The sequence below is a fragment of the Carassius auratus genome, chromosome 28 (genome assembly GCF_003368295.1).
Source record: "Carassius auratus strain Wakin chromosome 28, ASM336829v1, whole genome shotgun sequence".
Classification (NCBI taxonomy): Eukaryota; Metazoa; Chordata; class Actinopteri; order Cypriniformes; family Cyprinidae; genus Carassius; species Carassius auratus.
Genome location: NC_039270.1, coordinates 14,850,511 through 14,876,187, shown reverse-complemented (window position 1 = coordinate 14,876,187; position 25,677 = coordinate 14,850,511). Strand labels below are relative to the sequence as shown.

The 25,677-nt window shown below is 36.9% G+C and overlaps 2 protein-coding genes across 4 annotated transcripts; one reads left to right on the top strand and one right to left on the bottom strand.

Moving 5' to 3' along the window:
* Window positions 1-1,865: 1,865 nt before the first annotated feature.
* LOC113046937 (dnaJ homolog subfamily C member 7-like) lies at window positions 1,866-20,151 on the bottom strand. Of its 2 annotated transcripts, none has more exons than XM_026208093.1 (14): window positions 19,999-20,151; window positions 9,543-9,631; window positions 9,081-9,205; window positions 7,438-7,551; window positions 7,247-7,321; window positions 7,028-7,146; window positions 6,547-6,700; window positions 5,224-5,388; window positions 4,982-5,073; window positions 4,831-4,904; window positions 4,594-4,740; window positions 4,325-4,474; window positions 4,067-4,138; window positions 1,866-3,383 (listed from the first exon to the last, which is right to left on the bottom strand). In XM_026208093.1, the coding sequence occupies exons 1-14, from the start codon at window positions 20,067-20,069 to the stop codon at window positions 3,346-3,348; spliced, it is 1,485 nt and encodes a 494-aa protein (XP_026063878.1). In that variant the 5' UTR covers window positions 20,070-20,151; the 3' UTR covers window positions 1,866-3,345. The 2 variants fall into 2 exon arrangements, with proteins under 2 accessions (XP_026063878.1, XP_026063880.1); XM_026208095.1 differs by having other exon boundaries at window positions 4,076-4,138.
* Window positions 20,152-21,139: 988 nt separating this feature from the next.
* LOC113046936 (NF-kappa-B inhibitor-interacting Ras-like protein 2) lies at window positions 21,140-23,755 on the top strand. Of its 2 annotated transcripts, XM_026208091.1 has the most exons (4): window positions 21,140-21,221; window positions 21,365-21,529; window positions 21,610-21,851; window positions 22,758-23,755. In XM_026208091.1, the coding sequence occupies exons 2-4, from the start codon at window positions 21,436-21,438 to the stop codon at window positions 22,998-23,000; spliced, it is 579 nt and encodes a 192-aa protein (XP_026063876.1). In that variant the 5' UTR covers window positions 21,140-21,221; window positions 21,365-21,435; the 3' UTR covers window positions 23,001-23,755. The 2 variants fall into 2 exon arrangements, with proteins under 2 accessions (XP_026063876.1, XP_026063877.1); XM_026208092.1 differs by lacking the exon at window positions 21,140-21,221 and having other exon boundaries at window positions 21,237-21,529.
* Window positions 23,756-25,677: the final 1,922 nt, after the last annotated feature.

The window sequence follows — 25,677 nt, the reverse complement described above, 5'->3', positions numbered from 1 at the left end:
ATATGTGTTACTAACTCCTGAATTGAACATGAATGGAAAGCATTAACAGTGGCAGGGTGAATGATGAGGGCAGGTGGTTTAATGAGGAAGCGAGCAAGAGATAGAGAAGACAATATAGCCAGCACACCCCATTAGATTTGTGGAAGAAAGACAAGTCTCCTATATTTTCCAGCTTATCAGAGGAAGGACCTTTGGGTTGGGGTGAGAGATTTGGGTAACTGAGGTCTGTTTGCGGTGTAACAAAAATATGAGCTCCACATTTCTCATCATGTTGTGTCTTGGGACTTCCCGCCCACTGAGTTGTCGATTGCCAAGCCTGAACTCCTGCAGCTCTGGATGCAGCTTATTGCTTCTGTGATAGTAAACCAATGCAAACTCAAAATCACCCATAGTGTAGAGAGCTTCTGCTTTGTGATACAGACCCTGCAGGAGACATGACGGAGACCGAAGGAGAATCAAGTTATCTGCTAAAAGAAGTTTGTCATAAAGCAGTTACAGTAACTAAAGAGGAACATACAAGCAGTTACAGTAACCTAGAGGAACATACAATGGCACCAAACACCACATTTTTCATTGTATTCACTGACACTACATGTAAAAGTGAAGTCGTGACATTTGCCAAGTATGCTAACTCATACTTGGAATTGGTGCTTCGCATTTAACCCATCCAAGTGCACACAAACACACACACACACAGCAGTGAGAATGAGTTGAACATTTCCATGACATAATTGATTGAGATGCACCTGTATATGCAAGTTGTGGCCTAATGGTTAGAGAGCTCGACTCCTAACCCTAAGGTTGTGGGTTCGACTGCTGTGTGTGTGCACTTTTGGTGGGTTAAATGCAGAGCACAAATTCTAAGTATGGGTCACCATACTTGGCTGTGTCACGTCACTTCCACTTCCACTATATATATATATTCCATTTAGAAACGAAACATAACTGCTTATTAATTTAGAGTGTTTATATATATAATACCTCCAAAAAGTATTTGGATACGGAAGCCACACTTAAAAAAATAGTTCATTGCATTGCCTTACATACAAAATACCAAGCCAAGTGTCAATCTGAACCGGTTAACGTTACTTTTCCTAGAACTAACCTCTCTAGTTTGCTACTACTTTAGAGTGACTTCAGTGCATGGCCAAGTTTCACTAGTTTAACCTGTCCTTTTTGTCTTAAAACTTTTAGTCTTACTTTTAAACAGAACATTTTATTAATTCAATGTTATTTTGTAAAATAAAAAAGTGTGTTTGTGACATGAATGTCACTTGGTTTAATATTTCTTTATCTAATGCAATAATATTGATCAAATTTTAAGTGTGCCACAAGTGTCAACATACTTTCTGGGGCAACTTAGTGCCCTTACTGCCCTACTTTTGCCAGAATCATGTGATAAGGTTTCATATTATGGAAGTACGCCCCCTTCAGGACAAGTGAACATACAAAGCTGAACCTTCTCAAACGAGGAGATAAAACTGAATTGAGCAGCACAGATGAACACAGCTTGAAGAAGTCTTCGTTGTCTTTCAGTGTGCTCTCTGCTTCCACAAGTTTCAAATAAGACCTTAAAGCCTGATGGGCAACCAAGAAGACTCTTATAAAGTGTGAAATTAAACACTCAGTTTAATGATAGAAATTTCAAACGTACCACTCTCCCTTCTGGAACAGCTGCTCACCTTCAGCTGCATAGGTGCTAAATGTACTCTTTCGGCCCTTGTCCTTCCTCGTTATCGGACATTTTATGCATATTTATACAAAATAATAAAGTTATAGCAAGACTGAAAATGTCTGTGGTGATGAAAAAAATAAAAACAACTAAAAGATATGTATTAGAAGAGACAGAGAAGTTAAGAATTTGGTGAAGGGGAAACAGAAAGAGGCTTACTTTATTTACATGGCTTTTTAAAAACTTGTCCATAGTCAAGACTGTTCCAGCGGAGTGAGCAAAGTCAGCATGGACATGGTCTTCTGAATACACTGAAGATCTTTTAAGATGAGCAATATGAACGTATTCCAGACAAATGCTTCAATTGCACAGATTCCTAACTGGGTACACGGTCAGGTCAAAAGACAGCAAGAGTATGCCAGAGCACAACAAATCTTCAGCCATCCAATGTCAAGGAACATGTAGGTAAAACGGTAAACACGGCTCACTGATCATGCCTGCAATTTACATAGATCCATATTGTACACACTGTGGAGTCAATGCTATCAAACCCACAAATAACCAGATCAATCAGCTCCTCTGACATTCACTCCTTCCAGAGGCTCTTTCATTCAGAAGTTAACAAGAGTGCTGGCCAAACATAGTCTCTCCCTGGGTTTAACCTTAAAGAGTGTAGATCCTAGTGTATTGAAAGATCATCCATCCATCCATCCAAGGCTCACATCCAGCGAATTTACAATAAATATACATATCAAAAAAGAGAGTGTATTTCAGTTAAAAAAAAATTAAACAGTCATAAACTATCAACACAAAGAAACACTTTACATTCCAGTAAAATGTACAATGCAGCAAGGGGTCGAATGGCAACATTGATGAATGAATCTTACGGAGAGGGAACATGGTCAACAGGTGCGAGAACTCGCTCTCTCTGAAGCTCTGTATGCAGTAGTCAAACAATCCTCTCGCCTGACGAAACCCAGAACCAGTGCTTTTCTTACGGTGACATTTGGCATGAGGTGCTGCATTCACAAAATAAGTTTGCTGAGGCCTTTAAAATGGTTTGCAATGTCGCATAAATATAATATCTGTGTGAATTCTGACTGTACATGTTTAAACAATCTATACGGCACTAGCAGTGACGATTTCCTGTACGAACGTGTTTTTTCATCTCTAATGTATTGGGAGAGGGGCTGTTTATGGGCAGACAGGAAGTGAGATTAAAGTATTTAGAGTGAGCCTGGGGAAAAACAACAGATTTGCATGTAGCACCGTCTTATGTTGCCCCAAACATAAACCCAATTTGTAGTTGAAGCTTTTAAAAGCTGAATAAAGTGAAATGGCAATGAATTCAGGGTACATTCAATAGAGTGGATTAAAAAAAAGCAACAAAAAAAAAAAACAATAAAACTGAAGCTAGAATACAAGGGCAAGAAAGGACACGGATCAGAGAGAGAACTGTGCGATGGATCGTGTTGTTTTTCTGGTACAGAATGGTCATGGCTTGCCGTTGTTGTCTGTGTGCATAAGCAGTAAAACAAGTCAATGGCACAGACGCAGGTCCAACTGTGGAGGCGGAGTGTAGTTCATCAGAGGGCAGGGATGGAGGGGAAGAGTCCGGTTCAGGGGAATCCAGAGGTTGTGAAACTACTGCATACATGCTGAAAGTTGCCAAGTTAGCCAAACTGGAAGAAGAAATTTCCAGGTCCAGATGCTACAGGGGGAAAAAAGACGTGAAAAATATTTAGTGACACTGAAATGAAAAGAATCGGAGTTGAATATAATTTGAGAAAATATTGACAAATTTATTGCTACAATGTATTGCTACATCCCCACAACAGCTGTAGAGTGTATTTTTACAGTAGTCTTAATTTTATGTATTTACACATTCATTTAGAAGTTTGTGTTTGGTACGATTATTTTGAAAGATCAAAAGTGGCAGTAAAAAAGTGGCATTGTTACAACAGAATTCTGCTTTAAATCAATGCTGATATTTTAAACTTTGTTCAAAGAATTGTGGGGAAAAAAAATGGCTTCCACAAAAATATTAAACAGCACAACTTTTCAACATTGATAATGTTTCTTAAGCATCAAATCATCATATCAGAATGATTTCTGAAGGATCATGTGACACTTAAGACTTAAGCATCACAGGAATGAACTGCATTTTAAAATATATTCAAATAGAAAACAGTTCTTTTAAATTGTTATAATATTTCATTGAACATTTTTGATCAAGTAAATGATTCCTTGGTGAGCATTAAGAGACATCGTTCCAAACCAGGCAAATTCGTACCAACCCCAAACTTTACAACAGCACTTAAATTCAAGGCTCTACAGTACAGTCTGAGCATCAGATTAATAAATGTATGAGAAGTAATTAAAGGTTTGCCTTACATGAATTACCTTCAAAGCTAAACCCAGCAGGGCCACCGAAGAAAGCTTTGAAGATGTTGTTGGCATCAAAGTCTGAAAAGAGAGCAAATAAAGAGTCACAAAATCATTAGTCACCATACAGAAATCAAATAATATTTTACTTATTTTACAGAAGCTTCAGTTGAAAGACGAAGCGCATCAATGAACCCATATAACAGAATTCAACCGCGTTGACAGAAAGAGAAATGGGAAGATGCTGAATGTTTGAAGGAGACAGACCCATGTTCATGTCGTCGTCCTCCAGGTCGTGGCCGCTGTCATAGCGGGACTTCTTCTTGGGGTCAGAGAGCACAGTGAAGGCCTCGCCCACCTCCTTAAACTTCTTCTCTTCCTCTTTCTGCACTTCAGCACTCGCTCCGCTGTGTCGGTCTGTGAAAAAGACAACAGAGACTGTGTTACAGACTTTCTTACACATTGCTGCCTAAAGAACAGACTTCTGGGGAATTAACAGACATAGAGTGTATAAAGGATTTGAATGAAATCTGTACCTGGGTGGTGCATCAGGGCTCGTTTACGATAGGCCTTTTTTATTTCATCTTCAGTGGCATTTTTATCCACCCCAAGGACCTTGTAATAATCTTTCCTCTTGCTTTTCTTCAGCTCTAACTGAGCGTTCTTCAACAGGTTCTTATGTTCTGAAACACACCACAGAAAAATAAAAATAAAGAGGCACATCTTTAGATGGAAATGAAACATTTGAACGCACATTGAAAATGAACACGCACCTTTAGTCTTCTCTGTTTGATAAACCTTCTCGTAGTCTCTGACAGCCTCTTCATACTGCTCTGTGTCCATGTAACTACGGTGCAGAATGACCAGGTTAAACAACAAATAAAGCCTCAAAGGTGTTTAAAGTGTGTAGAAACACTAACGCACCATTGGGCTCTTCTCAAATAAGCTTTAATATAGGTCTCATCTAGTTTAATAGCCTTTGTGCAGTCCTCAATGGCCTGCTCCAGTTTGTTTAACTGAAGACACAGAGAAGAGAGAGAAACGTCATGTTTTAATGCCAAACAATGACCGAAATCAGACTGGAACAGGGTCTGCTGTTCGGCCTTGTGTACTGATAATGCATTCAAATCAAATGAGTACAGAAGTACAATGGCAAAAACGCAGACCTTGGATCCGACGGTGGCTCGGTTACAGTACAGCTTGGCGTTAGTTTTGATGTTGTTTGGGTCGATGGTCAGGGCCTCTGAGTAGAGGTTATATGCCTCCTCAAAGCTGCCGTCTTTAAAGGCTTTGTTCCCGTCCTCTTTCTTTGCCTTTAGGGCTTTAGCATTCTATAACAAAGAAACGATTAGATATTTTAACGACACTCCACTAAAACTTAAAAGAACAGTTCAATTTGCTGAAAATGTACTCTGCCTCAGGCCATCAAAGATGTAGGCAAGTTTATTTCTGCACTGCAGCAGATTTGGAGAAATGTAGCATTACATCACTTGCTCACCAGAGGATCGTCTGCAGTGAATGGGTGCCGTCAAAAAGAGAGGCCAAAAAGCTTGGTTAAAAAAACATTACAATAACACTACTTCTGGGCATGAATTAACATCTTGTGTAGCAAAAAGCTGCGTGTTTGTAATAAGTTAATCATTACAACATTAACTTCAAACTAGGCATGGCCAGTATGACCAAATTCTTATATCGCAATAAAAGTAATTTTTTAAAATCACAATAACAGTATACATCACGATATAGTTATTTTTGCTTTTTTAAGCTCACTGAAGAGAAGTAACCAATTAAAAGCTATTGGGCAAAAACTACAAGAAGAAATGCTACATACATTGTATAAATGTAATCCAATAAAGTATAAAAGATTTAGTCTAGAGCAGTGAGAGGATTGTCATTTTGATACGTGTGTATTTAACCATTCAAGGCCAATAAAGCAACAAAAACTCACATACTTTATGAGCAGCGTCTTAATTTGCGCGCTCCTCAGACCGCACTTAAAAACAGCCTCACAGACAGTGCATGCATATAGCACTTTAGTTTGCATTTCAGCAGCTGAAAATCACTTCTTTTTTTAAACTGCAATGGTTAAAGATGTGTGCAAATGATACATTTTTGTGTCTACTGGTATATCACACACCCCTACTTCAAACTATTGTTTCTGGCTAAAATACGAGTCATCTATGCCTAAAGTTGCTTTCTCCAGTGATAAAGTCATCTCATCTGAATCGGGAGAGAAATATGCACAGATCAAACACCATTTACAAGCAAAAACAGTCCAACACTGTTCTAAAATAATGTCAACAGATTCTGATGTGAGAGAACATGGGGGGGGGGGGGACATCCATTGGTGAGCAAGTGACCTAAAGCAAACTTTCTCTAAATATGGTAGGATGGACACAAACTCATCTACATCTTGGATGCCCTGAGGGAGATTTTGGCTAAACTATAACCTTAATCTGAATACTTCTAATGCATTCAAATGCACTTACTCTGCAGGCCAGACGGGCCTTCTCATGGTCTGGTGCCATGCGCAGTGCTTGAACGAAAAACTGCACAGCCTTATCAATGCAGTCTTCATAATACAGACATAATCCCCGCACATACAAGGCATCGCCATTGGTGGAATCCATCCGCAATATGTCACTGAAGAGCCAAAAAAGCAGGGGTGAGAATAAAAAATACACATCAGTAGACAAGTGATATGGATTTTTCAATGGACGATGTGGGGAATAGCAGGCATACATCGGTCTATAAAATATAGAAAATGTGCCCAAAAAACACTTTTCATGGTGAGACCTTTTAAAAACATCCATTTAAAAATAAAATACAATAAAGGAAGCACTCTTCCTGTTTTAATAGGCTTATATACTGCAAAAAAGAGAATCATATATCAACATAGCTTTCATTTGAAGAACCATATATCAGTTACCTATGAACAAATCATTTCCCGTAACACTATAGCGCTGTTACCTGGCAACAGATTGGGCCTCTGGGTAGCGTCCCAGCAGAGCCAGACACTCTGCTTTCAAAACCTTGAACCGGTGACATGCAGAAGCGGGCTCTAATGCCCGATCCATACAGAACACCACCTACAGAGAGAGAGAGAGAGAGAGAGAGAGAGAGAGACACTTCAGATCCAGCTGCACATCAGACTCTCAGCAGGTAGAAGAGTATTGCAAGCACACTCACCATCCTGAAGTCTCGCTTCTCAAAGCTGATCTCAGCCAAGCGCTCAAACTCCAGGATGGACTCGGCGTTCTTCAGCTGCAAGAGACACAGGAGGTCAGAGGCCTTGTGACTGACATGTGCCAGAAGTTCAGAGGAGACTATGGATGCATGAAATAAGACGTAACAGTGTTTGGTATTTATAGTCGATGTACCTCTTGCTGTGCCTGACTGTTGTCTGGTTCCAGCTCTAGAACCTTCTGGAAGCAGCGGCTGGCAGCCATAGCATTGCCGAGCAGCAGGTGGCACTTGCCCTCACGCATGTGACCCTGTGGAACAGAACAATAATGAATGGTGACTTACAATTTAAAACAGAACGCTGACTACATTTACATTTATGCATACACCTTCAGTTATTGCTGATGCTTTTATCCAAAACAACATTCATTGCATTCAAAGTATGCATTTCATCAGTTCATGAATTCCAAGCTTTTTTTATGCCAGCTGAAACTTTAAAAGTTTAAAGATTAACCCTTTAAAGCCTTAAACGGCAAAATATTTAAGTATCATATTTGACACGTAAAGCTTTCATGACTCATACAGTATGAAATAGTGAGAATGTGGAGCTCATATTAGTGAAGGACAAACATTTATTCAGGTGTCCAAACTGAGAAATGATTTTAGATTGTAATGTAAATCAATGAGTTCTTTATTACATCATAGCAGGGTACTTACATAAAATTCATATTAATTAGACGTCACTATAATTTCCCAATAATTTTGTATTAGTAACATGGTATTTAAATGCTTTAAATGCTCTGTAGTTTTTATTGTGGGTTCAAAATATATAATGCAATGCTGATTGAGAAACGTAAAAAAAAAAATTCATCAAAAGCTTGGTCATATTTAATATTCACATTTGTGACTATCAGTGATTTAAAAAAAACAAAACAAAAAACAACAACAATGTATACGGTAATCCAATAAACCTAAGTTGCTTCAGTCCAGTAAGTGCTCATCTTAAAACAATACTAAAAACATTTACTGTATTTTCCGGACTATAAGCCACACTTTTTTTTCTCTCATAGTTTGTCTGGTCCTGCGGCTTATAGTCAGGTGCAACTTATCAAAATGAATTTGACATGAACCAAGAGAAATTAACTAAGAGACATGAACCAAGAGAAAACATTACCATCTACAGCCGCCAGAGGGCTCTCTGTGCTGCTCAGTGCTCCTGTAGTCTACACTGAAGACATTGAGCGCCCTCTCGCGGCTGGAGACGGTAATGTTTTCTCTTGGTTCTTGGTTCTAAATAAATGCGACTTCTAGTCCAGTGCGACTTATATATGTTTTTTTCCTCATTATGACGTATTTTTGGACTGATGCGACTTATACTCAGGTGCGACTTATAGTCCGAAAAATACAGTATTTTATTTTCATAGCAAAAAATCAACCACAACCTAAACCGGGACATTTTTTAGAATGATACTAAAAGGCTTATTACTAGCTAACAATAAAATAAAAAGTAATATAAAAGTAATGTAAATGATCAATAAGTTAACAGATGGCATTTCTGCACATTTTTGATCATAATGATAATTTAAAGGCCTGAGAAATTGTCATATCAAATAGGATACAATAGGCTCATTTAAATATTTGTTAAATGTTTTTTAAAACATATTTAAGCATAACATTTTAATGGTTAGCTTTTAAATCTAGTCACAAGCACCCTGCGGTTCTCTCGTGAACCACAGTTTGGGACACCCTGAGCTAAAGCATGGCACCAAATGGAACCTTTCCAGATAAAAAATAAAATAAAATAAAAATCCTAAATGCGCAGAACGTCAGAAGTGCTCACCTTCATGAAAGTGTCATCTAGCCGCACGGCCTGCTGGGAGTCCTCCAGTGCCTCTCTGTAGCGACTCAGCATCATCAGTGTGGCTGCACGGTTGCCATAGTAACTGACATTTTTCGGGCACAGGTCTGTTAAAAGGACACAGAGAAAACATGTAGTTAGATACTTCAGTAAACAGAAAGGGGAATAAAAAAAATCTGTGGTTATTTCTGTTAAAAGCGGAATGGAAAAGGTCACCAAAACAAGTGGTTACTATGACAAAATCATGTTTCAGGCTTCAAGGAAAACATGTGGAGAAGAGAGAAACCGTGTGCTCATGAGTGAGTATTGAGCCTAATGTGAGGGCAGTATGTGATTCAGAAGGGTGTAAGAACAACCCAATGCAAACCATGTGTACAGAAAGCTAGGCAGACAGATGAACCACATACAGCAGAGCACACTTTTGTGAATGTTAAGGGTTCTTACCGATGGCCTTGGTATAAAAGTTGAAAGCTTCGGCATAGTCCTTCTTGACATAGAATGAATTTCCCTGCTCTTTGAAGCCTTCTGCTTCCCTGCGGATTGAGACACAAACGAAAATGATAAAGCCTCCAGAAACAGAAGATCAGTACATCTGTTAGAAAACTTAAGATTTAGCTGCTCCAAAACTGAACATCCTCTTTGTGCTTTGGGAAGTGGATATGCCACAAGTCCTCACAAAAACCAGATGATATAGATCAGAATACACCACTGGCACGTGCATATCACATTTTGAAGATCTGAGACCTCTAAAGAATGGGCTACACTCCAGAATACCTGCCTACAACGGTGTAATAAACACTCCAACACACAATATTAACAGAGGGAGACCATCAAGGTCAGTGAAAGCGTGCGTGTATTTAGTGAATACATTGTGTTCTGAACTATAGGTGTTTGTGGGAAGTGTATAAAGTAAGATTAGGCTGCTAAACATAGGTACTTCACTACCAGTGGTGTCTGTTTTAAATCATTCAAACAGCACACAGATGTATGGCAGCAGGTGAGATGGAGTATCCGTTCAAAGAAGACTAGAGAACGAGTGTCATATTACCAACTTTAACTTTACCCATCTATACTGAAGAGTTAAACATGAGAGCGGAGCAAAAGGAAACAAGTTCTGCAACAGTGAAAGCCATCTGTAGAGATGGTTAACTTTAAGGCCACAATATAATTCAAACGAAATAGAATAACGAACTGTTCATTTCGAATAAAATCAAGGCCCCAATAAACTTCAAACAAAGTTAGTTTTCGTTTTTCGTTTCGGGGCAAAAAGAAGTAAAAAAGGCTGAGTGATGGTATACTGTTAACAAACTTTCTAACACCCCCGAACTGCTGGATGAGGGGTGTAGATTAATGTAAACGTGTCACAACTCACGATGCTTGCTCCTATCCCCTAAACAAATAACAATGAAATTAAGTATAGGCAATCTAGGTGTGAGATGGCCAGAATATTATAGACAAAAGAATAATGATTAGCAGCAATTCAGACTCAAGTATCATGTTCGCAATACACATTAACCATTCCATAATCCATTCCATAAGTCCTTTACGGGGAGTGTGAATGTTTCATAGTAGGGGTGCACGATATGTCGTTTAAGCATAGATATCGCGATGTACAAATCCAGGATAGTCACATCGCAGGATGTGCGATGTAGGCTGTCGTAGTTGATCCGTATTCAGTAACTGTACGGGCCAACTGCTCCCCGGCCCATAACGAATGTGATTCGCGGATTAATTGCACAACCTCTTAAGCACAAATGCTATTTTGGGGATTTCCGTTTTTCATTTTCCTACCTAATTTTGAATGCCTGCCTATACTAATACTACAGTGTAAGCTCAGAAAGTTTGGTATAATTTCAAAGGAAACCCTTTGAAATTACATAAAACACTGTTGAAATTGATAAAAATGACAATATATGCTGTCTGTGTTATAATAAATAGGGAAAAAAACAAGGCGCTTTTTTATTTTATTTGTGTAAACTGAAGTTTGAAATGTTATAACTCAGGCATTGAAGGGGCTGGCAACTTCAGACAAATGTCTTGTGATTCTTCCAACTGTCTACTATTAGAGGAAAACAGAAATTTCTTTCTATCCTAATCTATGCAAAAGTTATTCTATTCCAACTGAAGGAAGGAATAATAGCATTTTTGTATAAAATTTTTGTCTAAATAAGTATGAAGTCATCTTTTGCACACTTGCAGTATGGAATAATGTGATCTCTGTATATTATTTGACAGAAAACACTCAGAAGTTACATAAAAAGCTGCTGTTTGTGACAAATAGTATTATTTATGTTGTTTCACATATGATGAACCATCTCAATACATTGTGCTTTTTTTGTGTGTGGGTTTTCTGAACAGTCTTTGAAAGAAAATAATTCATATTTCACAATAGCAGCATGCATAAAATTATAAAAAATATCTGGTCTATCACAATCTAAAATAGAATACACAATCTCCAGATTCATATCGTTTCATTTATGTCTATTCTGCATCGTGTAGAGATTGAGAGACCTCGCCGTCTCTTTCATATTTCATATTTTGATTTTTTATCAGCGTGTATTTTGGTTTCGGTTTCTATTTAACGTAAACAAGCTCCCCGAAGCTTTTGCGCGAACTTCGGAGCGTCAGCAAACTAATTTATGTTTATTCCCCCAGTACTGTACGGATTACTGTACATTCACTGAGATGCGGTCGAACACTGCACAGTTATGAAAATAAACATATTAGCTTATTGCTAGCGAAGCTTCCAAGCCTCAGAATAAAGAATCAAATGTATGAAAGCGAGTAGCACGCGTATAGGCTTACCAGATGCGCGTCCTGACCTCTCCACGGCGAAGGTGGCCACCCAGAACTTGTTTTATGAATATTATGCATTATAAATCCGTAGCGTCGGCCATTAGTAGTTTTTTCCACGCGTGTCCTTTGTTTAGAAGCAGCCAAAGACTCAGTTTCCCAGAGACCATTGCGTCTCCACAAGCGGAAAAGAGTGGGCAGTCGCTGTCCAGTTCCAGCACCCCCGCGGTGCTGAATTCACACCTTCGATTGGAGGAACGACTTGTGAATGACAGCCATCAGGACAAATAGCGCTTCACAAAAGAGGTCAGACGTCTATACCAGAAGAAAGGCTTTTAGACCCATCAATATGAGTAAGAGATCTTGTCAATCATACAGCTCTTGGAGCGCTTTTGCGCACTTGTACAAAACGCTTTATATCTCAGCAATGGAAGCACGCAGAAACGTAAAAATGGTCTTGTTTGAAAGAAGAGATTCTAATCTAAAAGATTATATCGAGTATATAGGTATGCGTGGCTGTTTGCGGCTGACTGAAGCGGTGCAAAATGTATAAATAATAAGGAGAGAAATTTTACATCGCGATTCTGTTGAAGATCATTCGATCTGTGATTGTCACACAATAAAATGATCTACATCATCAGATTCCTGAGAATGAGAGCTTTCTTGTGATATATGACTTGACTGTTTTGTGAAAAATATTTTAAATACACATTCTTACGAAAACGTATTCGCAATCGTTAGATGGAAATTTATGGGGGGGGAAAATATATTTCTTAGCTTAATTTGACTACTTTATGTATCATAAAACCCCAATTAATGGTATTCTTTGTAAAGAAAACACTCTAAGCTTTCAAATGAACCCATTTCTGGGCAAATGCCATATAAGGAAGGATATGCAAATGAGACACAAACATGTGGCATGCTATTTTCGGACCCGGTACCGGGTCTGCAGAGTTTAAGAGGTTAACCATCATAGAGTGAAAGTTTATCATTTGCATGTGTTTTTAAGTCCTGTCAGTTTAACAGGGCAGAGAGAGAGCGCAAGAGAGAGGGCGCACGAGAGAGAGAGCGAGAGCCTCGGCCGCACGCTCACGGCGCATCTTGCTCTCTCTCCCTTGCGCATTTTAATCAATATTAATCGTGTTGTTTTGAGCGTGAGCGTGCGGCCGAGGCTCTCACTCTCTCTCTTGTGCGCCCTCTCTCTAGCGCTCTCTCTCTGCCCTGTTAAACGGATCAACTACGACAGCCTACATCGCACATCCTGCGATGTGACTATCGTGGATTTGTACATCGCGATATCGATGCTTAAACGACATATCGTGTCAATTAATAAATTGAGACAATGGTGTCGATGTTTAAATGATTTAAAACGAGAATGTAAGTGTGCTCACCACATTTTTGTTTGTAAGAAAAAAATTTGATTAGATTTCGCAATATATAATCGCAGAAAAATAAAATACAGCAATGTCATTTTTTCCCAATATCATGCAGCCCTATTTCATAGTCTGAAAAACGTTAGCATGATGTGGGAAAAAAAATACTGGAGTCAGGTTTTTACTTTATTTTATTAGTGTTCATTTGTTTAATTCAACTGGATAAATTTATACAGATTTTGATATATTAGTTGTGTTTATGATCTACTTTTGATAAAAACAAAGGTTTGTTATTGTGTATTCGTTCTAGGAATTAAATACTCTCTCTGAATCTTTAAAGTCTCTCCGCGAGTGATCGTACAGGTGTGGATAGATTTTGTGCCAGCTCAGCTATTCAACACTCCGGTGTATTCAGGAGATGTTACTCTACTGTAGGACCTCTGCAAAAGGAGGAACGAACTGAAAAATTAAGATAAAATTATATAATAATCAAACATCAAAGAAGGTGGAGTTTCAGAACACACCCACCGACTGCATAACCGTCACGGACCAATGGAAGCTCAAATGTGTTTAGGAGCCAAAACAAACTCCCTCAGGAAGTTAGCTTTGGCGAGTGGTTTCAAACTGTCAAAACAAACTTTGTTTCAGCCTCATGTCATATCAGTTCGTTCTTCGATTTAGTTTGAAGTATACCGGGGCCTTCGTTTCAGCAGTTCGAAAAAGCTGACCAAAGCGAACCTTTCTGGGGGAGTTTTGGCTCCTAAACATCTTTGTGCCACCATTGGTCTGTGGCGGTTATCTAATTGGTGGGTGTGTTCTGAAACTGCAACAACTTTGACGTGAGCGTTTTTTTTTTCCTGGTTCATTTCTTATTCAGCGGAGGTCATTCAGGAGAACTAAATATCCTAGTCACTAGCAACATGAATACACTGAAGTGTTGAATAGTTGAGCTTCCACGGATAGATCCACACCTGTACGATCTTTCACATAGAAACTTTAAAGATTCAGAGAAAGCATTTTATTCCTATAAAGAAATTTCAACTAAGCTTGGTGCTGACGACCCAGAGTAATGAGAAAAGTGATGCAGAGAAACATCAGATGCTAGTTTTCCAAAGCCATGAAGATACTGAATGAAAAGAGTAAAGATATAAGGTAGCAAGTTCCAAATACATGCGTTTCAAATAATTGTTACACCATACTGCTGATGCTGCTGTTGTTCTATCAGTAAGCGAATTAAAAAAAGATATACAATAAATAAAATGCCAAAACAACATAATAAACATGACACCACATAAAATATAAAAGGTGTAATAATTTTAAATGTACACTGATAAAGTAACAAAGAGGTTTGTGTTGTTGAGATGTCTCCAATATTTGTTACACATCATGCTAAAGTTTTAAGACTATTAAAATTATGAGACTAAGTAATTATGAGTTCACATTTGCAACTCACATTTGCAACTCCTTTCACATTTTGAGTTTTCCCAGAATTGCAAGGAAAGGCCAAATAGTGAACTTAAAAAAAAAAAGAAAAAAAAAGAACATAACAAAAATCACAATGAAATCGAGTAGTGACAGATATTTTCTTCCATACTGTGACATAACTCCAACCATCAAGTTGGAACTCTACAGTGTTGCCAAGACCGCGGATTGAGAGACCCCTCCAAAAACCATGTATTTTACCCATTTTTACCAGTGGATCCCAATTTGAAACGTGAATGGGCTAGTTTTTAGTAACAACTGGGTGGGATGTGTTGTGAAAACATGTTTTACATATGTTTATTACAGTTTGAATTACCTAAAGTAGTGTGGTAAAGCAACAGATTTGTTTTTATATTTCTGCAATCTACTTTAGTATGTGTGATTTGTTACTGACTTTCATATTAATGTTTATTTGTCAATGCGTTATAATTAATACATGCTTACAAGGTTGGATGTTCAACCAATTAGTCAATATACTACTGTGATTGTAGCGGTTAAATAAAAATGTCATTTGTATCAATTCATGCATCACTTAATTTCATTACATACATTTCATTACAACATAAAGGCCTGAACATCTAATATTGTGTTGGTCATACTATACAATGATTTATGGCTTGTCTTTGATGAATAATACAGAAAATAAAGAGCTTTAAAAAAAGAATTGCATATTAAACCGCAATTGCAATATTGGTAAAGAAATAAATACACTTGAAATTAGATAATTTTCCAAAATCGTTAAACTCCACTTCAAACTATAGATTGTTGATTAGATTTTGAGATGTGGGATCTTTAAAAAATGGAGTCAGATCTGAGTGATTTGCAGTTGATAGATACTATCAAATATTAAATATTAAATATTAAATATCTATTTAAATACTATTTGATACTATCTTAAATCCAGTTGTGGTCTGGATTTAAGCAGACTTAATGATTCAAGTAGTCTAGTTAAGACATAATAGCCTTATTCAGACTAACATTCACATGTGCTTTAAAATCCTGTTCACATTGCATTTAGGGGAAACAGGTTTTGTTTGAGTGCTTCGATCAGATTTTGTGCAGCTTTCTCATGCCATGTAAAATGTAAACACGTCAGATGTTGTTTGTATAAAGAAAGAATGCTGAATGACTTTGTAGAAACAAGGTTGTGTTGTTGCGAAGTATGAGTAGACCAGAAAATTACAATATACAGCTGGTCTACACACCTGTATGAATTTGGAGACTAGTAGCCACGCATTTCAGCTTCCTATGTTTCTGCTGCTGCCTCAAAATTCAGTGCAATAGCAACCTGATGTAAGACAACAACATTGCTGCACAGAAAACAATGCATATTTTCGGTAAAACAAGCGCACCACAGGACAAAATCTGAATGTTACAGTTATACAGTTACAATTAATCACCTTCAAAATAATATTTATTATGTTTATATAAATACATACATATACATGTACATATTTCAGAAAAAAAGGCTGTGTTTTTATATTAAAAATATTTATTTATAGTATAAATTATATGAATATAAATATATACTAGTGGTCAACCGATATTTTGCCAAAGCCGATATTTGGGATTTTTCAAATATCGGCATCGGCCGTAAAAATTTTTCTTCTTGGCCAATGTGTTCGAGGTGGGACTTTTATTTTGACGGCGCTGAGAGCATCAGCACCTGAACACACAGGGCTCACATTCTACCCAGGCGGCAAGGAAGTCGACCGGAAGTTGAAATCGGCCACGTGCCGCCATCTTGTAGCAGAACTTCACTTGCGTTAGCATCCCATTGACCTCCCATTCATTTTGGCGTCACTTTGACAGCGAATAACTTAACATCTGAGGCGTTTAAAGACTTAATTTGTCCATTATTTATTTCTAAAGATACACGGCAATGTTACATTATGGCCCCATAGAAACAGTTTTTGTAAAAATAGGCTAAAGATTTCATCATAACCACTCGACTCTCTGTCGCACAGTAGAGAAATTACCGTACAGACAGAAGGAGAAGCTCCCAGGAAATTAAGTTAATATGGCGTAATGGCGTTACATTTTAAAATACTATAAAAAATAATTAATCCGAATACTTATTCCTGCTCACTCAAGCCAAAGAACTCCCCGCTAAAGCTTGCCGTCTCTGCAAGATTAATGATGGCAGTTTGCACGCACAGCTACTAAAAGATTTACATCTGTCAGACAGGTTGCTGACGTCATCAAGCTTAGTTTGAGTCTGTGCGTCAGAAACGGAAGTGCTAAAAATAGCTAAAAATGGGCTTCACTTGTCTCAATTGAGTTCCAATGGGGTCGCTGTGTCCATTTCTTTTACTGTCTATGATTCTACCTCTTGTTTGCAGTTGTCATTAACAATTCTGTCTAATATGGATAGAAGTCGATCTAGTAATCAGATAGAATGGTTAAACAAAGGAATTAAAATACAAAAAGTACTCTGGCTTTATTTATTTTTTTAATTATACTTACTAAATATTTATTTTAAAAAAATACTTGTCATCTAAAGTACGTTTTTTTACACATTTATTTCTTAATCCAGTGTCAAATGATTTTACATTTCTTAAATATTAATTAAATTTTGTATAAAAAAAATTATATTGGCTGAAAGGGTGAACACAACTTTGATTACAGATTACAAAGTCATTCCCTTTTTTAATGAACAATAATATTCACTTGCATTTAGAAAACTGTGATTTCAGGTCAAGCTGACCAAAAGCACAATGACATCTTAAGACACGTTGACACAACTGACACAAACAATAAACTAATTACTCACACCCTGTCACAACTGCAAAGCAAGTAAGCATGCCATCTACTTGTTTGCATATCACACGGATGAAATATTAGTCAATGATGCCTTTATCTCTGGAATATCGAGAGAGAGCTTTACACAACGGTCAACAGCTGAGTCTACTTAATCGCAAACCAGTGTTCAACCTCACACTCTCCTCCGACAGAGAGCAGCTGTAGTGAAGGGCTTGTCCTGTGCCACCTGTGTGGTCATGCAAATAAAGTGCTGTATTCAGACGTCACCGTTCGCACCCTCCAGTTAATCTGGAAACCAAAAGCAGACTGGTGCTTTCTGTGAGAGAGAATGACGTAATGACATGAATCATTGGTAGAGCAGGTACATGAGCTGACAATGCTTTAGATCACTTGCACAATTAAAGGGATAGTTCACCCAAAAATCTGTTTGTCTGCTAAATCTTGGATGCCTTGAGGGTAAGCGGATAAACATAAAATTTGAATTTTGGGGTGAACTATCCCTTTAAGTCATGACGAATAGTATTTTTTTCCTATAAGTGCATTTAGCACAAGCCCACTTTTTCAACAGCCTCTGTAATTTGTAATTTTTCTTACCTCAGTTTAAGAGTTTAACCATTAACCACACCAACTATGAGGTGAATCACAAAAATGCAAACTTTTATTTGAAGAAAAACAAGACCGTGTACTTAATAGTTTTATTGAAGGAAAGAACTACAATCCCATGAAGCATTGCAAATAAAATGAATTGAAAATTATGGATAATACAGAATCAAATATGCATACATGGATACCTATTTTGATTTTGGCTGGTGGAGATTTATTTCTATACCAAATCAGGAGTAATTAAATTTTTAATTTGTTGAACATGATTATTTAAAAAATAAAATGTAAATAATGCAGGCAGGTGGCTTCAACAAAAACATATACCATCTATTAACAACCTCATAGCTCACAGCAGGTCTTTAGAGGAATGAAAAATGAATGGGATTTTTACTTCCAGAGCCCGAGTGTTACACTATTAGTCAAATTTCCATGTATTTAGAGTTACATTGAAAACTGTAACTCAGTCTATTAAAACAACAGCAGACAAATTATATGAGGCCCTGGACTACAAAACCAGTAATAAGGGTCAATTATTTTATATATATATATATATATATATATATATATATATAAAAATGTATAATATTGACCCATACAGTGTATTGTTGGCTATTGCTACAAATATACCGGTGTTACTGATCCAGGGTCACACTGAGACTGGTTCAAGTCTAAGATGTTAGAGTTCACCAGGAACAGTACAGTAGAGCGTGACTCCGACAGATAATACTGTAACTACACTTCACATGAGGAAAGTTATGTCAGACACGAGGTTAACGTCTCGCGCGTCCAGTTACAGTTCGGTAACTGATCGTTTCTAGTCAACGTGCAAGATCACGTCATGCTTCCATCCGCCTACAGAGACTACTTCAAACAGAAAGTTCCAGAAGTCAACCACTTATAGATAGCTACTAGTCCGTGCATTATACATATACATACATATATATATATATATATATATATATATATATATATATATATATACACACACACACTCACACAAACATGACAGTAAACACTTAAGTATAATTGAAACGCCATGTTAATTTAAAGCGACAGTAACGTTACTTCGAAAATTAAATTGAAACAGTCATTGAAATAGACGTCAGTCAGCCTCAGATCGTTCCCCATTTACTTTATTTACACGTCCTTTTGACATATAATAAACCTGAACTCTGGATGAGGTTGTCATTCTTCTTAAAGTGACCTAAATCAGTAACATTAATCTAAGCGTGTGAATTATGTCAGAATGTATACATTTTGTGGGGAACTGTCCCTTTAAGAGTATTTTTTTAAAAAACTGCGAATCTGTCCGTGTTCCTAATAACATTACCTAGGACCAAACGTCCAGAAAGTGTCAAAAGTACTGGCCTGTAAATACAGGAGACCCGTACGTCATTTATTTTTTTGCATTGTAACGTTAGTCCTCTACTAAGGTTACCTCTCAACTATAACTGTTTGGGATGTTTAAGGTAACAGCGCGTCGCTGGTGAACAGCTGTATGTTTCTACTGTCCTATCTGTGGGTTTAAGAGCCTCTGCATTGTGCTCTTAAGATCTAATGTGTCACGCTGCCTTCGACCCAATTCTCAGCCTTAAACTGTGTCACGGAGAACTGCACATCTGTCGAAATGACACGATGCACGGCACCCCTGATCATCGTTTTGAAAGCCCAAACCCCTTTTTAAAAGATGCAAGAACAGCAGCAGGCGCCCAGCACTAAAAGCCGCTGCCAGGCACACACTAGGCCAGAGTCAACCCTTGATTTTCAAGTCATGCGGCAGTCGCGATCTCAGGGTCTGTACACAACCTTGAGCCCGGTCACGGCTGCTCTAAAACACAGATACCTCACAAACGGATCAGATTAAAGTGATCGCTCTTGTCAGTTACCTCTCTAGCTCCTCGTCGCTGGTCAAGTCCATCTCTGGATCCACGGACGAGTCGAAGTCAACAGTCGCCATTTTGCTGTCGCGAGGCGGAGGAAGACGCGCGGCACGTGAGCCTTTGATCCCGCCTTCAGCTCCGCCTCCGCGGCCTGCGCAGTATGCCCATATTAGGGAAACGGATGTACTAGAAACAACCTGTGTGACAGACACACTTTTTTAGAAATAAAAGTACACTGATGTTTAAAATCAAAGCATTTTGCCTAGTTAGTTAAATTAACGGTTCCAGTAGCTTTTCAAATAGCCCTTCTATTTACATTGTAAAGGACTGATTCACGTATGTGATTCGAATCTTTTGAATCAGTTCACTCACGCGGCATATTTAAAAAAAAAAATGTTTTAAAGATTTAGCTACAAATACAGTCAGAGGGTACTTTGCAATAAACATCAAAAATAAAACCAAAAGATAAACATAAGAAAATTAAAATAAAATCATTGTTTACAAATAGTAGCTACCTGTATGGACTGGCAACATTTTACAGCTTTCGTGTTTTTCAGAGATGATATTGGTAGGTATTGTTATGCATTATTGAACTTTTGCTTTAAAAGCGAAATTATTTTCATTTAGTGTTTCATTATTTCCATTTAGTGCATGTTATTGTAATTTCAGTTGGTGTAGTGAGTGAGTCATCAATCCTGTGTACTATCACAGGTGGTCAGCCGAATAACTAAATTATTCATTCATCCGGTTGATTCAGTAAAATGTTTTATTACCCTTTATTCAGATTTCATTCAGTTAAGAAAGTGTATTCACTGAGAAGGCATGTGCAACCAATGCTTATTCACAACTTCTGTTTTTTTTCATATATCTGTAGGACTATTTATCTATTTATCTTGTAGGACACAATTTTATTATGTAGGACTATTTATCTTTTTTACTATATATATATATATATATATATATATATATATATATATATATATATATATATATATATATATATATATATATATATATATATATATATATATATATATATATAAAACCCTAAAGGTTTACATGTTTTCTAGTTTTTTTTAGTGTTTTGTTACACCCATGTACTACACGTGAATCACATGCAACGGCGTGTCTTGTTGTCCTCCGGACAGAGAGGGCGCTCCTCAGCTCAACGGAACTGCTGTCATATTTCGTCGAAGGCTGAAATCTGACATAAACAGGAAGAGAGTACAGTACGTCCAGTTTTTTTTTCGTAAACGAAATTTTATAGTATTCAGTCATACAGTAATCTGATACTGGTGTGTGCAGCACTAACGTGACTGTTGCTTTATTATTATTGCACGTCAGTATTATTTCTGCTCTTTCGCTGTAACAGGTTCTTCCACCCACCTTTAATCTCTAGTGTATTTCTATACTTGAATGAAGACTGCAAGGTTGTAAGTGGTCATGGGCAAGAGCTGTAAGGTGGTGGTGTGTGGTCAGGGATCCGTGGGGAAAACCGCGCTTCTGGAGCAGTTACTGTACGCCAACCATGTCGCAGGTGAGTGCGATGACAGCACGAGTCATTCCTTAAACACTAATACACGAGCAGTACAGATTCATATGGTACCGGTGTGACAGGTTCAGAGACCATGGAGACACTGGAGGACATTTACATCGGGTCTGTGGAAACGGACCGCGGCACCCGAGAGCAGCTGCGCTTTTACGACACGCGCGGGCTGCGCGAGGCTCTCGAGTTTCCGCGGCACTACTTCACTTTCGCTGACGGCTTCGTGCTCGTCTACAGCATCGACAGCAAAGAGTCCTTCAAACGCGTAGAGGCTCTGAAGAAAGACATCGACCGCTGCCGGGACAAAAAAGAGGTGTGTGTTTGTTATGCACAGACTACACACCACCCGTTCAAATCTTTGGGGTATATATATATATATATATATATATATATATATATATATATATATATATATATATATATAAAAGCATTATAAAATAAAACTAATGCTTTTATTTAGCATTGACGTATTCATTAACAGGGCTAGTAAAGACATGTAATATGGAAATAGTTTTATATTTCAAATAAATGCATTTCTTTTGAACTAACATTAAACAGTACATACATTAAAAAAAAAAAAAACCCAGAGAAAATGTATGACAGTTCAGTTCCTAACAGGCAATGTTCTAACAAGGAAGGCTCTGAGCAAATGCTCTTCTAGTACCATTAATAGAACGATAGCACTATAACATCATACATCACTCATTGGATCATGGTTTCATTTGGTGTTTATCTGGCATTTTTGTGAATGTTACTTTTTTGTGTCAGGTCGCAAAAGTAACATTTCCATATCATTAGCAAAATTATAAAATAAAATGTTCCCTTAAGATTAGGGAAACATGCTTTGAACATGATTTTGATAGCTGTGTTTTCAGAGCATCAAATCATCATATCAGAATGATTTCTGAAGGATTGTGTGACACTGAAGAGTAATGATGCTGAAAATACAGCTTTGCATCACAGAAATAAATTACATTTTAAAATATATTCAAATGGGAAACAGTTGTTTTGCTAATATTTCATAATATTACAGTTTTACTGTATTTTTATTAAATAAACACAACCTTGGTGAGCATGAGTTCTTGCAAAACGACTCGTGAGGAGTCCAGTTTTAATTGAAATGTTGAGAAAAACATGACATTTTTTCTAGCTAAAAAATGAGACTGTAAGCAGACATCATGAAATAATTGTAAAGGAACGTTGTGTCTCTGTCTCACAGGTGACTGTTGTTGTTGTGGGTAATAAGTTGGACCTGCAGGATCAGAGGAGGGTGGACAGCGAGGCGGCTCAGCAGTGGGCTCGGCAGGAGAAGGTCCGGCTGTGGGAGGTCTCTGTGACCGACAGACGGACGCTCATCGAGCCCTTTGTCCATCTGGCCAGCAAAATGACCCAGCCTCAGAGCAAAACCACCTTCCCACTCAGCCGCAACAAGAACAAGGCCAGCGGCTCTCTGGACAGCTAGAGATGGAGAAGATAGCAATAGCCCTAACAGAGTAACATAAAGATATGTTAGAAGAGAGATGCCAGGAACAGATGCTCGATTTGATATCTTTTGAAACATTTGACATTGGAGTGCCATTGTAAGTTTAGCACACCGTATGAAGATACTGCATTATTGAAGTTTTATATTCTTAAGCATACAGGATAGAATCCATGTGTTTCTGTGACATATTTCTCTCATGCTTATCTCGAAGCAGTTGACTGACAAAAAATACTGCTTTTACACTTAAATATATAGTGACATTTGTGCCATGATGACTACTCTTTTGTGACGTCAACTTGACAGAAGATTGTCTTAATTTAGTTAAGCGGACTGCATGGATGATTTACTTATTTCTATTTGTTTCTATTTTGTCAGACACATTCCTATTCAAATGTTTACTGATTTATTCCATAAGAACACCTAAGTGTAATTAGTTTGAGTTTGTTTGATTGTGAGTGAGTTCACCACTGTGCCATTATAGTTTTTACCCCGATGACTGTATTTCATGAATATTCAGTCATATTGTGTAATGTTAGCTTTCAATTGCGAACATAAATTATAGATTTCTGTTCTTTTTATATGGAAAAATATGACTTATGAAGATTTGACTCTTATTTTTAGCTGAGATTGCTTTTAAATACATTTTGACATTAGTTTGTTTAAAAGCATTTTTGTCTGAAACAAAGACCGTGCGAGCAGCTTTTTAATATCTTAATAAAGCTGCTTGGCTGCAATTGTTTTCCACTCATTCATCTGTTCTAATCTAAATCTAAAGTAACTCTTAATTTACACAATGGTCAAAAATAATGTTAATGTTCTATAAAGAAATACATTTTAAGCATGTGATCCGTAGACACACTTCAAATCTTGTCTGCTTAACAGCACAGCAGCAGTCTTCCATCTGAATGAGCCTGACATATCTGCAGTCTCTCTCTTCGGGGGAGTAAACCAGAGAATTGCTTTTATTTGCCCTTTATCTATCTTTTCACGGAGTAGATATTTCATTTAGTTCATGGCTAGATCGGCAGTGACCTTATAATAGAGGGCTCTCCACTTCTGCCAGGGAGAGTGTGTGTGTGTCTTGAACAATGTCTAAAGTTAACACTTGCTTCAAGCTACTCTTCATTTCATGAGGCTTGCATCAATGGTGTTTACAGATCACAGATCAAATGCTTCACATTATGCAAATATACTTTTTACCCGCTGTTACACAATACATTAAACACATTGCAAACTTCACACAACATATAGTTTCAAAGATGCACTCTTTAAAAGGGTCCCGGAACTTCATGAGCAGCAGAACGGGCTGACACCCCATTAACCGAGCAAAAGGAAGCACACTTGAAAAATGGAATAGACAAATAATTATTGACTTTCCATAATAAAATATACTTTTGTTTGAATATGTGTATTTAGTGAATCAAAACATGATACAAATAATGCAAAGTCCCTGTTAACAATACGTTCTGAGAATTTCTATTGAGTTGGGAAGCATTACTTCTTAAAGTTTTCTGAACTTTCTTGGTTAGGCGATCGTTAAGGGGACATTCGGTTTTATCATTTTCAACCTTTTAAATGTTTCTTGAACATTCTGAAACAAGCAGTATTGATAACGCTAAACAAACTAAAATGTTTAGGTGGAATAAAAAATATATATAATTTTCGTGCTAACGATTTGAGAACGATAACAAAGACAAATACATTTTTATTAGTAATATATATATATCTCTCTCCTTTTGGCACATTTGTAAAAATCTAATTAATAACAATGGAGCTATTACAGTTTCAACATTGGTAATAATTCATCATATCAGAATGATTTCTGAAGGATCATGTGACTGCTGAAAATTCAGCTGTGCATCACATAAATAGATTTAAATCTATATTGAAATAGAAAAAACTTTATTTTACATCATAATATATATATTTTCCTGTATTTCTGATCAAATAAATGCAGCCTTGATCAGCATGAGAAAAAAATCTTTCTGATCCCAAACATTTGACCCATTTAAGCAGTGAAATGAACATATGCTGTATTTAAGTTAAACTGTATGGAGATTTTTTAGCTTTTCTGTGTCCAAATTTTGTTTGTATTTTATTTATTCTGAAGGCGCATATATTATAATATATATAAAATTAAAACATTTACATGTGTGGAGATTTAATTTATTTACATATATTCTATAAAACATGTTTATTTAATTAAATGTTGGAATGTTTTAAAATATAATTACATTTATAGAAATTTTATGTCAACAAATATTAGAAATTACTATATGGACATATATTGCAAATTAATATATTTGCAAAGTCTTATATCTTAATATAAAGAAAATAAATATAAATATTTCCAATAAAAATATATTTACATATATTTAATATATGTTAAAAATATTCATAATAACCGGCCAAAATTTATTATTTAAATATATTTTTCATTTTATTGCAAAATATATTTACATGTATAAAATATATTTTCTTCTATTTGAATTTAAGATATTTAAATATATGAAAATAATTTTTTCTTCTATATGGGTTGTGCTGGCTTTTTATTAGTAAAATTTTTTGGCACATTTGTAAAAATCTGAATCCATGCCAATTTCTAATTAATAACAATGGAGATATTACTACTAAAATATTCTAAACTTAAAATATT

What these genes read in the sequence shown, in the direction of transcription:
- LOC113046937 (XM_026208093.1), bottom strand. Translation starts at nt 20,069, where the DNA reads ATGGCGACTGTTGACTTCGACTCGTCCGTGGATCCAGAGATGGACTTG. An exon ending in GAGGCCCAATCTGTTGCCAG is followed by an intron (nt 6,701 to 7,027) that starts GTAACAGCGCTA and finishes TTGGCTCTTCAG; the next exon opens with TGACATATTGCGGATGGATT. An exon ending in GAGCCACCGTCGGATCCAAG is followed by an intron (nt 5,074 to 5,223) that starts GTCTGCGTTTTT and finishes CTGTGTCTTCAG; the next exon opens with TTAAACAAACTGGAGCAGGC.
- LOC113046936 (XM_026208091.1), top strand. Translation starts at nt 21,436, where the DNA reads ATGGGCAAGAGCTGTAAGGTGGTGGTGTGTGGTCAGGGATCCGTGGGG. An exon ending in GTACGCCAACCATGTCGCAG is followed by an intron (nt 21,530 to 21,609) that starts GTGAGTGCGATG and finishes CCGGTGTGACAG; the next exon opens with GTTCAGAGACCATGGAGACA. An exon ending in GCTGCCGGGACAAAAAAGAG is followed by an intron (nt 21,852 to 22,757) that starts GTGTGTGTTTGT and finishes TCTGTCTCACAG; the next exon opens with GTGACTGTTGTTGTTGTGGG.